The sequence below is a fragment of the Crassostrea angulata genome, unplaced genomic scaffold (assembly GCF_025612915.1).
Source record: "Crassostrea angulata isolate pt1a10 unplaced genomic scaffold, ASM2561291v2 HiC_scaffold_115, whole genome shotgun sequence".
NCBI classification, from domain to species: Eukaryota; Metazoa; Mollusca; class Bivalvia; order Ostreida; family Ostreidae; genus Magallana; species Magallana angulata.
In genome coordinates, this window is record NW_026441670.1 from 82,387 (window position 1) to 95,000 (window position 12,614).

The 12,614-nt window shown below is 31.7% G+C and overlaps 2 protein-coding genes across 2 annotated transcripts in view; one reads left to right on the top strand and one right to left on the bottom strand.

The window, feature by feature from the left end:
- Window positions 1–8,588: 8,588 nt before the first annotated feature.
- LOC128169312 (uncharacterized) lies at window positions 8,589–10,964 on the bottom strand. The gene is made up of 3 exons (XM_052835466.1): window positions 10,595–10,964; window positions 9,660–9,820; window positions 8,589–9,402 (listed from the first exon to the last, which is right to left on the bottom strand). Exons 1-3 carry the CDS (start codon window positions 10,867–10,869, stop codon window positions 8,720–8,722), a joined length of 1,119 nt encoding a protein of 372 aa, XP_052691426.1. The 5' UTR covers window positions 10,870–10,964; the 3' UTR covers window positions 8,589–8,719.
- Window positions 10,965–11,977: 1,013 nt separating this feature from the next.
- LOC128169310 (uncharacterized) overlaps window positions 11,978–12,614 on the top strand; it is a 3,547-nt gene continuing 2,910 nt past the window's right edge. Inside the window, exon 1 of the mRNA XM_052835464.1 lies at window positions 11,978–12,038. Within this exon, the coding sequence (XP_052691424.1) occupies window positions 11,978–12,038 (61 nt within the window). The remainder of the gene's footprint in view (window positions 12,039–12,614) is intronic.

Sequence of the window (12,614 nt, forward strand, 5' to 3'; positions counted from 1 at the left end):
CATAGCCAATGTATCTAAGTAACTGCAAGACCATATAAAAGACCCGGGTTGCTTTATATTCTTGTGATTCATTTTTAAAAGGAAAATATTAATTTGTTAAATTTTCATGGAATGCACATAAAAAATGCGTGTCAAAAGCCATTGTCATCAACAAGTGTACAAGAGGATTGTTTTCGCTACATTAAAAAAAAACTAGTCAAACTTAACTAACATTTAACCTTGAACAGTTAAAAGAGGTGGATCGGCAGCAGAATGTAATTATCAGAATTCAAGCCATTGTCATCAGCAATTATACGAAAAAGGATTGCTTTTGCTACATTAAAAAAAAAACTAGTTAAACTTAACTAACGTTTAACCTTGAACAGTTAAAAGAGGTGGATCGGCAGCAGAATGTAATTATCAGAATTCAAGCCATTGTCATCAGCAATTATACGAAAAAGGATTGCTTTTGCTACATTAAAAAAAAAACTAGTTAAACTTAACTAACGTTTAACCTTATACAGTTTAAAGAGGTGGACCGGCGGCAGAATGTAATCATCAGAATTCAAGCCATTTTCATCAACATTTATACAAAAGATATCGTTTTCCGCTATTTAAAAAAAAACCAACTTGACAAACGTTTAACCTTAAACAGTTCAACTTGTTGTGAGAAGTAGATCGGCAGCCGAATGTTATTGGCAGATTTCAAGTCACGGGGCGTGACCAATAGGTAACGAGTTTATTATTGCATAATTTAAGCTCCCAATAAGTAACAGGTTTAAAAGGGCATAACTTAAGCTCCCAAAAGGTAAAGGGTGCATTAGTGCAAAACTCAAGCTCTCACCAATAAGTAACCTGTTTATCAGTGTATAACTTATGCTCCAACCGATAGGTAACAGATTTATTAGAGCATAGCTCAAGTTCCCAAGGCACTGGGCGTGAGCAATACGTATTGGGTGTATCAGTTTTTAACACAAGCTAAAGTTTTGTTTTTTCCTATAAATTTAACACGTTATGAAAAGTACAAAGGGCAATTTAATTTTCAAGTATAATGGTAGAAATGCATTAACTTTGGCAAAATTACATGTCATCTTCGAATCAATTAACCACCTGTCATCTCAAGTTAGCATTGTTGCGAGAAATTATTTCAATCATAATTCGCCTGTACAACTGTACGTCCTCTCTTGTAATTACCTCAAAATAAGCACCGTCTTTCGGATTTTTTACGATATGTCAGTACTGAAGAAAATGAATAAATGTTCAGTTTTTTTTTTCAGACATGCTTATAATCCATACTCCTTATGAATTATATTATTTTTGGAGTTTTTAATTCAATTCCGTAACTGTATTATTTCTTTCATTGTTCATATTTACACTTAGAACTTCTCTGTTTATGAGCATAAAATTAAACAATCCTTGTTGTCTTGTTGATCAGCGTTTGTATTTGTTAAAGGATTAAATAGTCATTTTGCATGACTGAAGTTGTTCGCCATATTGATGCCAAATGAAATGACAGTATATGATATGTACACTGTCGCAAACTGCATTTAGAAATTGTTTCCCATTCGGGTTTATATGATAAAACTCAAATAGCGTAATATCTGTTTAGCAATGAAGTTTTGTTATGATCTATGATGATATGGTAATGATTTGTCAAAGTTCTCTTCCAAACAATATTAACGAGGCTGGGTCTAATTTGTTCTGGCCTGGATTTTTTAAAGACATTTTTTGCATTAATTTGTTCTGATATAATTCTTATTTTAATATGAACAAAATAAGACATTTCTACACCGTTTGTTAAAGGTAATTTTTAAAATAGGACCCTGTGGGATTTTGCTTCAAATGTATCAATTTTGCACATTTTTTATTTTTTTTTTTTATTTTTTCAAACTTCTGCCCCAGGGATTTCTCGTTTTTGTTTTACATATTAAAGTTATTGTTAAATGGCATTGAATGGTCAAATAAAAATAAAAAAAACTTGTACCTCCTATTTGTTCCAGGGGTCTTATCAAAGTTGTTTTTGTATGCCTAATTTCCAAGATTTGTCAGATAATGGCTATTTTTTATTTGACAAAAGCGGAGATTGTGATCTTTTTAGTATTATTAAAATATTTAGACATATTGAAGTAAAAAAAAAGATATCACATCACAAATTAAGGGTCATAAATATAAAATACATGGTTACTGTTTTGAAATATATGAATTAAGCTATTTTTAGCCGGATTAAGAAAACGTGACAGAAGTCTAGGCTTGCTGAACCCACTTCACGTTAATAGCAAAGGGGTAGACACATTTGTTATCATTTTGAACTGAGCATTAATTCTTAAAGTAATTGAATACTTAGTAACGAAAATTAAAATCATAATTTATTGCGCAATTCAGAGCAAGTGTATTTACTAAAAGTCGATTTAACTCGTGCTTTATCTTTTATTGCAAGATTTTGTTGTTTTCACAAGTTTATATAAACTAACGTAATTTTGTAAATAACAAGTCTTAGTTATTTTGTACATATTTCTCTATAAAATCAACCAAACGTCTACAGATGATAAGCAAAACCCATAGATATTTTTGTTTTTATACATGTGTTTCTTTATGTAGGATTACAAATTGATATTGTCATGACCGAAACTGGATTTCTGGATTTCGTGTAAATTTGGCCGGGACGCACTGTAAACAGATTTGAAACATCAGTATTTCATTACCTTTTCATTTTGAATTCTTGAGAAACAAATGGATGCTGCAAGAACTATTAAAGGACTTACATGTATAGGCTTCTTGGTGAAAGTTCTGCAATAAATCAAACTATTCTATATTACTTCAAGAAATTGATTTACAGAATGAGTGTTACTCAAAAATTAAAAAAAGAAACTATTTGGGGTAAATCACCGATTAAAATTGTGAAAATTTGAGGAATATTCCTGGACAAAATGTTCACTGCAGAATTCAAACCCAGTACATACTTTTGGGCTAGAGATAGACACCAAACGTTGATGAAAGGTAGATTAACATCGCCTTGCTGTAGCATACTGCTATGGAGAGTAGATGACAGAGGGTGTCGAAGATCCTTACAGTGGAACTTTGTCAAACATCTGTTAATGGAGATACTAGTAACTGGCTACTAGGAGTAAGGAAACTTAGCTACTAGTAACTGGCTACTAGGAGTAAGGAAACCTAGCTACTAGTAACTGGCTAGGAGAAGAAACAAAAGATAGCTACTAGTAACTGGTTACAAAATGTAATCAAAGCTAGTAACTATCAATTAATGACTACGAGATGATAAAACACTTGGCTACTAGTAACTGGCTATTAATACCCGGCTTCTAGTAGTAAGAAAAGCTAGCTTCTACTTATTGGATAGAAGATAAAAGAAAACTCGGCTATATACCAGTTACTGTCCAATTGACAAACCATACTTGCAATTTCTACTTGTGTTGTTAATATGCACATTGCACTATAGCATCTACATTACTTATCAACTTTTGTGATATAGTACGCTACAGAATGTCCTTAGGCTATAAATATCTCATTTTTAACTTCCTGTCAAAACATTTTCAAATAGTTGCATTATAAATAGCGCCATATATATATTAACAACACAGGTAGAAATCGCAGGTATGGTTTGTCAATTGGACAGTAACTAGTAACTAGTACCCAAGTTTTCTTTCATCTTGTAGCCAGTTACAAGTAGTTAGCTTTCTTTACACCTTGTAACTAGTTACTAGTAGACAAGTTTTCTTTCATTCCATAGCCAGTTACTAGTAGTTAGCTGTTCTCACTTCTCGTAGCCAATAACTAGTACCCATTTACTAGTAGCTACAATGTAACTTTATCTATCTGCTAAAAGGTATGTAATTATGATTAAATATCTTGTGAAGGCTTTTCTCTCTCTTGTTATCAATGAAAAACGCCCAGTAAGAACAGAACTACCTAGTTTATTTTGAACTTTATACATTATAATGGATCAATATTTTAAACGCTTAACTTAAATGATTCTGGACTTTTTTCTCGGTTGATTTTGTGCAATATACAGTTATCCTTGCAAGCTATAAATTTGGTTATGTTTTTTTTTTTAGCATTGATATCTATTCAGATTTATATAGTAGCATAATAATAAACAATTTTGTATATTGTAGTCAAAATAAAGCGCTGATTTACCAATGTGGGGTTTTAACCTATCCTAGCAGATGTAATTTATTTAACAATTTTTTTAACGATTACAAAATTCAAGCAAAGTTGACTAATGTTATTTTTATTTAGCGTATTTTCTCAATTCAGTATTTCTAAATCACTAATTCTCTCCAAGCCATGTAAATGGCAGTAGAGGTATATTTTGTATATATCATATTTACAATCGGTCTGTTAGAAGAGATCTGGCTTGTTTTGCTTATGGAGAACGAATCTCATTAATTTTGTTTTCATTTCATTTGTTTTAGATAATTAGTTTGAATTCTTCAATAGATTAGAAAACTTTATAATATTTGGTTGGACATCGAATTTTTTAAATGTCGGTTACACATTAACGCATGCAAAATCTAATAATTTAATAGTTCAATATATTTATTTTTCATCATATATACGGGACGTCATTTCATACATATTTTTTACTACTTTATGCTATGCTATGATATACAATTTTTAATGTTCTGATACAAGATTTTAATGCAATTCTATGCGATTTTTACGCTTGGCTTTGAGATATTAAGATTATCATCTCATTGTCTTACCATCGAAATTGGCAGATATAACAATGTTCCATTACAAAGACGTTTATGTCCTCTTTGTACTTTAGATAAAGAAGATGAATATCATTTTATATTGAAATGTCCCTATTACTGTAACTTAAGAGAAAAATTCCTTAAGAAGTTTTATTATATAAAACCCTCTGTCTTTAAATTAATTCTATTAGTGTCAACACAAAATGTAATGGATTTGTGCAATTTAGGTAAATATATTAAGAATGCTTTTGTAATCAGAAAACTTCGTGTATAAACTTGCCTTTTTTCAAGTGACCAGTATATGTATTGTAACATGTGTATATTAATTGTATATGTATATGAGCTGTACAGCTGTTGACCAATAAACAATACAATTTGAGATATTAAAATGAAGGGCTTTTTGACTTGATAAACAACATTTCTTGAATCATCAAGCAAAACCATTGATATGAAACAAACACGTAAGCATGTTACATGAAATAAAATACTCTATGTACCTATAAAACTGCGTCACAATTTTTTTTTTTGGGATAATTTGTGTTTATTTGTTTGAACGAAATACGGAACTGATAGATAAAGTGTTTTTGAACTTGTTTATATTTTCTTGCTGTTTTATTATGTCTATACTTCATCTGTAAATTGAAATACACTCAGCATATGTTGACATCCAATGTTGACACCCAATCAGGGCTCGACATTAACGCTTGTCCGCTTGTCCGGTACCAGTTGAAAAAATATACGGACAAGTGAATATTGCTGGCCACTTGTCCGACTGGACAAGTGCATTTTTATGTAAAGAAGTCTCAAACATTTAAAATAGAAAAGAAAATTTTGTGATAAGTTTATCCGTAATTGATTAGTTATGTTTATCGATTAGTTATTTTTAATTTCGATCCCGACATCTAATTGCAATGCAATACGCCGGTTTCGAGATAGGAACTCTCTTGTTTAGGAGGCGCAAATAACACGCGAGTTGAAGCGGAGGTGGGACACATCGTCAACGTAAACAATAGCAACGCGGCGAAAAAAAGCAATGTCTTTAACCGTAGATTTAATGTTAAAACCGCAACTTAAATTGTTTTTAATTGAACGAGGAATGACGGTCAGTGACTATAGCGTCCATCAACTTCGGGAATTGGCTAAGAAAGCGATAGATTTGAAATTACCGGTGTTAAAAGCTCCGGATGACACCAAAGAATTTCTGCGTCAGAGAAGTCGTGTAATTATTGATGGAGAAGTAGTTGAATTTCCGTTTATAACATCCCCAGAACTCAATAAATGGACTGATGATTTGAGACACATTCCCGTTTTTTGTCAGGCCGATTTATTTGTTTATTTGTTATCAAAAGCGAACGCCGGGTGGTCTCCTGCACGTCTACAAAATTACAAGTCCGAACGCGGTTATAGATTGTATCAGTCTAATCACATTCACTCTGTGAAGTGTCATGAGTTATCCCACAACTACATCTATGTAAAATCACTCTGTATTAGAGAAACCTCACAATCAGCTGATCCATATAGGACCTGGTGCCTGCTAAATTGTGCTGATGGTAGTTGTACATCTGCTGGCTGTGATTGCACTGGGTAACTTGTGTTCAATTTTATAAATATGAATAATTCTCCACATGATTATAATAACCACTGATACTACAGAAGAAAGAAAACTTTGTGTTCAGAATCATAACAATTTATTATTGCCACAATTTTATGACTGCTTAATACACATACACTACATACATTGTAGCAAGTAATTATTAAATGCAAAATAATTTAAATTACCACTGAAGGCTACATACATACATTAGAGGTAATATTAAAATTTTTAAAAAGTTATATGGCACCAGTTTTGAGCAGTCGGTAGATACACATGTAAAATTTACTGAGACATTTTTAAAACATGAATTCAAATGACAATTGAAAAGTCAGGATAATGTACTGTAAGATAAAATATTTGCATCATTGAGATACATGTATATCAATTTAATAATAATTTAATTGTAATCTTTTTATTAAGAGATGATGGTGGATGTAAACATGTTGTGGCCCTACTGTTCAGTTTGTCACTGTGGTCAGAGAGGCATATTGATAGGAACACTGAAACATGTACTGACAGAAAATGCATTTGGGATGTAGCTCGTAAATAATCAAAACCCAAACTGCTGGATGAAATTGAACAGTCAACTGAGCAAACCCGTATTCTTCCATTTGAACATTGTTTTGACCCTACCATCATTAATCAAAATAATCCTGATATTGATGAAATGCTTTTAGATTTCGTGAAAGGGTTTGACACTCAAATTATTGAAGTTCTTGACATGAACAATGATAATAATAATGATCAAAATGTACCCAAAACTCTTCCACAATGTATTGCAAATTTTGATCCAAATGGAAATACCGGTATATCAATTTTTGACTACCTATCAACATGCTTTGATGAATCAGATTGTACTGAAATCAACAGGCTTACTGACCAACAATCTGAGTCAGTTCATTGGTATGAATACAGATGTGGCAGAATTACATCTTCTGTCATGCACAATGTTTGTAACTATAAAGGAAATGACCCAAACAACTATATTGTAAAGCAAATATTAAGTAATGACTGTACATCATTTTCAACACCTGCCACTATCTACGGTAAGGAAAGAGAAGTTTTGGCAAGAAATTTATATGAAAAAAAGTATGTCTCAGAACACAAAAGTGGTAAAGTAAAAACCACAGGTCTTATTGTTAATCCTTATGTACCATTCCTAGGTGCTTCACCTGATGGAATTTTGCAGTGTAAGTGTTGTGGAACAGGAGTACTCGAGATAAAATGTCCATACAAATTTAGAAATTACACTTTAGATTAGATTTTCAATGAAAATTATCATATTCAAAGTGATGAGAATGGGTGTATGAAATTGAAAGAGAACTCTAATTGGTACACACAAATACAAACACAGATGGCTGTGGCAAATGTACAGTGGTGTGATTTTGTAGTGTATTTGGAAGGTGGTGTCAAAATTGGAAAACATCAAATTTACAGCGAAAGAATATTTTTTGATCCATTGCTTTGGAATTCATTGTTAAAAAAATCAAAGATATTTTTTGAGAATTTTGTACAACCAAAATTGCAAAAAAAGTAATTATTGTGTATTTTGATTAATGCAAATATTTTATGAACAATTATTAACTAGCAAAACACAATTACCGGTATATCTGTATCATGATTGATAAAGTACTTTGATTAAGTACTTAAAAATGCTAATACTATGTTATGATTATTTATCTAATTGAAAAATATTTACTGCATGACTATATACATATAGATATATATATATATATATATATATATATATATATATATATATATATATATATATATATATATATATATATATATATATATATATATATATATATATGAATGTTAAACATTGCAGGAAAAATTGAAATCAAAGTGCACACATATTGGTGCATGCTTTTCCAATTAACAGGTCATTATATAACTCTAAATAGACTGATTCTTGAAAAACAACAACATAAAGACTTCTACTTTCTCACTAGAGTTGGCATTAAGTTACTAAGAAATGCTGAAACTTTAATCATTTGATTAATAACTGGTTTAAGTGACCATGGAATTACATTTCCTATAAGCCTAAATAACTTAAGTCTCTGTATAGCCCTCTCTACATGAATTCTAAGTTTGGCTATCTTGCGTGTCTGCTTTATTTCATTAACATTAAGGCGTTTCTTTTTTCCCCCATGGACACTTTCTGGTAAAAGGAGGAATATTCAGGGTGGCTTTCTTATCAGTAAGCAGATCTCTTATTGTAAAACCTCTGTCAGCCATTATGTCATCACCCTCTTCTACAAAATTAAAAAACCCTGAATCTTCTGAAATAAATCTATCAGACACATTGCCACCATAAAGTTTTGAAACAAAAGTAAAATTCCCTGCTGGTGAAATAGCTAGCAAACATTTAGCTGTGTTTTTAGACTTATATGTACTATATGTAGCTGCTTGAGCAGTTGGAGATCTAGGTCGTTGTAAAAAAAAATTCAGTACAATCTATAATTGCACGTGTATTAGGGTACTGCTTCCTAAAGGACAATGGCATATACTTTTTTACTTGTCTCCGAGATGGCCATCTCAAAAAGTTTCCAAATGCATTTGACATAAAAGTTATCCAAGTAATAAAAATCTGGGAAACCCTACTTTTAGATACACCAAACAGATCAGCAATACAAAACTCAAATAATCCTAAACGTAAGCGAACAAGTGAAAGAATAAATTCCTGATAAAAAGATAATTTTCTTGATGGACCAGGTTTTCCATGTCTGTTCCTCTGGTAATTTTTCTCCTGGGCACTGGGTGGACCTGACCAGTATTTTAATGCAGAACACTTGGCAGATAAAATATTGAAAATACCCAATAGCATAGCAAGTGACGGTAACCCTGTGTACAATTTAACATTCTCATCATTTTTGGTAACAGTCTCAATAAAACAATTTCTTAAAAGAGTGGTCTTGTCATCAAGTTTTGCTTGACGTTGGTGGATTTGATTAGACATTATGTTGATATCATTCATGGTCATGTCCGTTTGCACTGCTGTATCCTGGACGTTCACATCAGTAGAACCTGGTGATGTACCAGCAGCATAAACATGATCAAGGAAGGGAGGATTTGTAACACATTCCACTTTCTTCACATGCTTCACATCTGAAAAAAATTAATTTTATAATGAGATTAAATAAAGTGATACAGCGGGTAATAATCAATTAATGGTCATACTTATTCTATTTCTTTAAAACTCAAAGCTTAAATTTAGAGTTGAATAAATAATAATATCAAAAGTCAGATATAAAATTATGAAGTTTTTTCATACTCCTTTTTATTGCAATTTAAAAAATTTAACGACAGTTAAAATATGTATGATAACAGGGTAGAAAGCATGTTTTTGATTGATGAGTAATTACCCTCAGATCTATCATGACTGGTGTTGATTTCATATTCCTCAGCAACGTAGGGGATGTTGTCTTCTTCATAATGATGAAGAAGTATGCCACTATTGCTTTCTGTTGAAGTTTCCTCCTCATCACTGATATCAACTGGCATCTGGATAGAGTTGCTTGTTTTCCTGTTAAATCAATTTCATTTTAGAAAAGGGCTAGGTTTTTTTAACAATCAAGAGTTATAAATAATAGTGTTATAGTCTGTCCCAAGTTATTGCTTCCATCGCTTTTTGATGATTTTTAATAAAATTACACATACCTGTGAAAGAAATAGAGTTGAAATCGTTAAAAGGAAATATATCCAAGATATCTTCATTGAACAATTATCCCTTTCCACTCAGAAAAATTCACAGGAACGAAAACAGATTCCTTACGGAGATTTATAATGGGGAATGTTTACATCTTTTCTCCATTCGGAATACACTCGGAATACATCGCACAATCTTTTAACGTTATCATCCGGGCTTATTAATGGCTGTTGCAATGCAAAATCTCCGTAGACTTTCAATTTCGGGATGTGTATTGAAACCTAAAGTGGTAGAGGGGCCGTTTCAAAACAGATAATCTGGACATTTTTTATATTAGTGGATGAACTTAGTTTGAGCACAAAGGTATTTACTATTATTGAAATATCAAGCAAAAAGTGGTGGAAGCAAAAACTCGGGACAGAGTATAAACATATTTTCACATTAACAAGCAGAGAAAATCCTTAACATTTGACGTGAAAACAGCTGAATTTATATTCATGACACTCATCACATTCTATAGATAAACAATGAGCTTGAAAGAAATCATAAACTTTTATATATGAAAAGAAAGAACTGTCGTCTGCTCATTAAGTTTGCCAATATTCAACAGTCAATATTATATTATTATGAGGCATTCATTAAGAAATATACCTAGTATAAGACGATTTTTTAAAATTGTTGTATGGAAATAATGTCGGAGTATTTGAGCCGGGCTCAAAATGGCAAGAACAAATTCTTGTATATTTGTTCGGCACCCAAGACTTCTCCCGTCTGATGAGCCTTATCCACTGATTTCTTCTTCTTTGGTCCGACTTTTTAGGCAATGAATAAAACGTTACATCTTTCATGTGTGGATGTTTATCCAAATCTTGTAGTTTTCTTGTCGAAGATGTGCATTCTGGCACGCAGCAATGATAGACCGGCATAGTTGTCAATATAAACAAATCTGTCCCACCTTCCGGTTTACTCCGAGACAAAATTTACCTCCGCGCGTGAAGAGCTACGCCAAGGGAGGCTATCTCGAAACAGACGTATTGAGTTACTCTTGAGTCTTGATCGGGATTGAAGTTCACTAATTTCAAACAACTTTCAATATTGAACTGTAAAGGTGTGGATCCTAGCTCTTACAAAGTACTAAACACACATGTTAAGAAAAAGAAAGGAAGGAAAGGTAGCAAAGATAAAGGATTATGGAAAGAAATGTAATTTATATTAGGTTTCATTCATCATTGATAGACTATGATGACTTTCCATGTTTAGTTTAAAAAACAGCTGAGAAATCGATATAACAGTTACATGTATTTTTAAACTTGATGCTAAATTTTAAATGTCTTGTAATTTGCCATGACAAAGCTACAGCTGACAAATTATGTTTAATGTTATATGGAACAAATACATTTAGGAAAGACACTAAGTTTCCATTTAAAAAGTCAGGTTTTTAATTATAGCAAGAATAATCAATAAATGACTTTATTTTAGTAAAATTACAGAACTGTAGTTTTCAAGTTAACAATATTTTATCTTTAATATTGAACATTTTTCGGACAAGTGAAGTTGAAGTTCGGGCAAGTAAATATCTTGGTCACTTGTCCGAATGGACAAGTAGGAAAAAAAGTTAATGTAGAGCCCTGCCAATAATAGATTGAATATATTCATGAGTAAACAAAAAAAACCCCAGCGAGTACCCAACCATTCAATACCTACTTATGTGCCACCACAAACAAATATTCGAAAGTGTACTTTTGGATATATTTTAAAAAGCAGTAGTAAAAGTATTAAAAAACACTCGGTATCTTCATGTTGATCAATTTCTTTCCATAAAGTACTGAACAACAACTTTGATCATTATTTATGACGGCTCCGAAAATGGGCTTCTGTATAATTTGTTTTCAACAGTTAAAAACAACATAAACACTCGGAATTTTCCTATCGCCTATCTCCTTTCAATAAAGTACTGAACAAATTGGATAACTAGCTATGACAGCTTTATAGAAAAATAGTTAGAGCTGAAGAATTCTTAAGTGAGGGAAGGACATGGCACGACTTCTTATAGTGGCCCTGCTGTTAAGTTTTTGTTTTGGTCAAGTCGAGGGTTGTGAGTATATGTATAATCTATGTTTTGATTGATTCATATAAATCAGCGTGATTATAGTTTTATAAGTTAATAAATGTACCTAAAAAAAATGGAGTGATCATATTTGTATTCTTTTAATTTTGCTTGATAATCAAAAGATAATTAATAAATTGCTAATTTAAATTTATCATGAATGCGGCAATCGTTCATTTCAAGTTGTTATTTACATGACCAAACTACTAGTGTATTTTTGTGATAAAATTTACATATACGATTTATAACATATTTTCTCTGTTTACTCTCTGAAATACTTCAAAATCATCATAAGACTAGCAAAACATGACACTAGACTTATAATACAATTACATTCCTATCTTTCCAAAAATAAATGTAGTTCATTATTGTCACAAAAATGCTGTGCTAACAGTTGTTGAATTTGGCCAGAGAACAATACTTAAAAACCTAGGATAAGAAAAAAGATAAAAAAATCCGCAATATGTTAATTGGATGAAGGAAACGTGACGTTATATTATAAACATATGACCAAGGACCACTTCGCCCGTGTATCTCTGTCAAAGAATTAAATTATAGACCCTT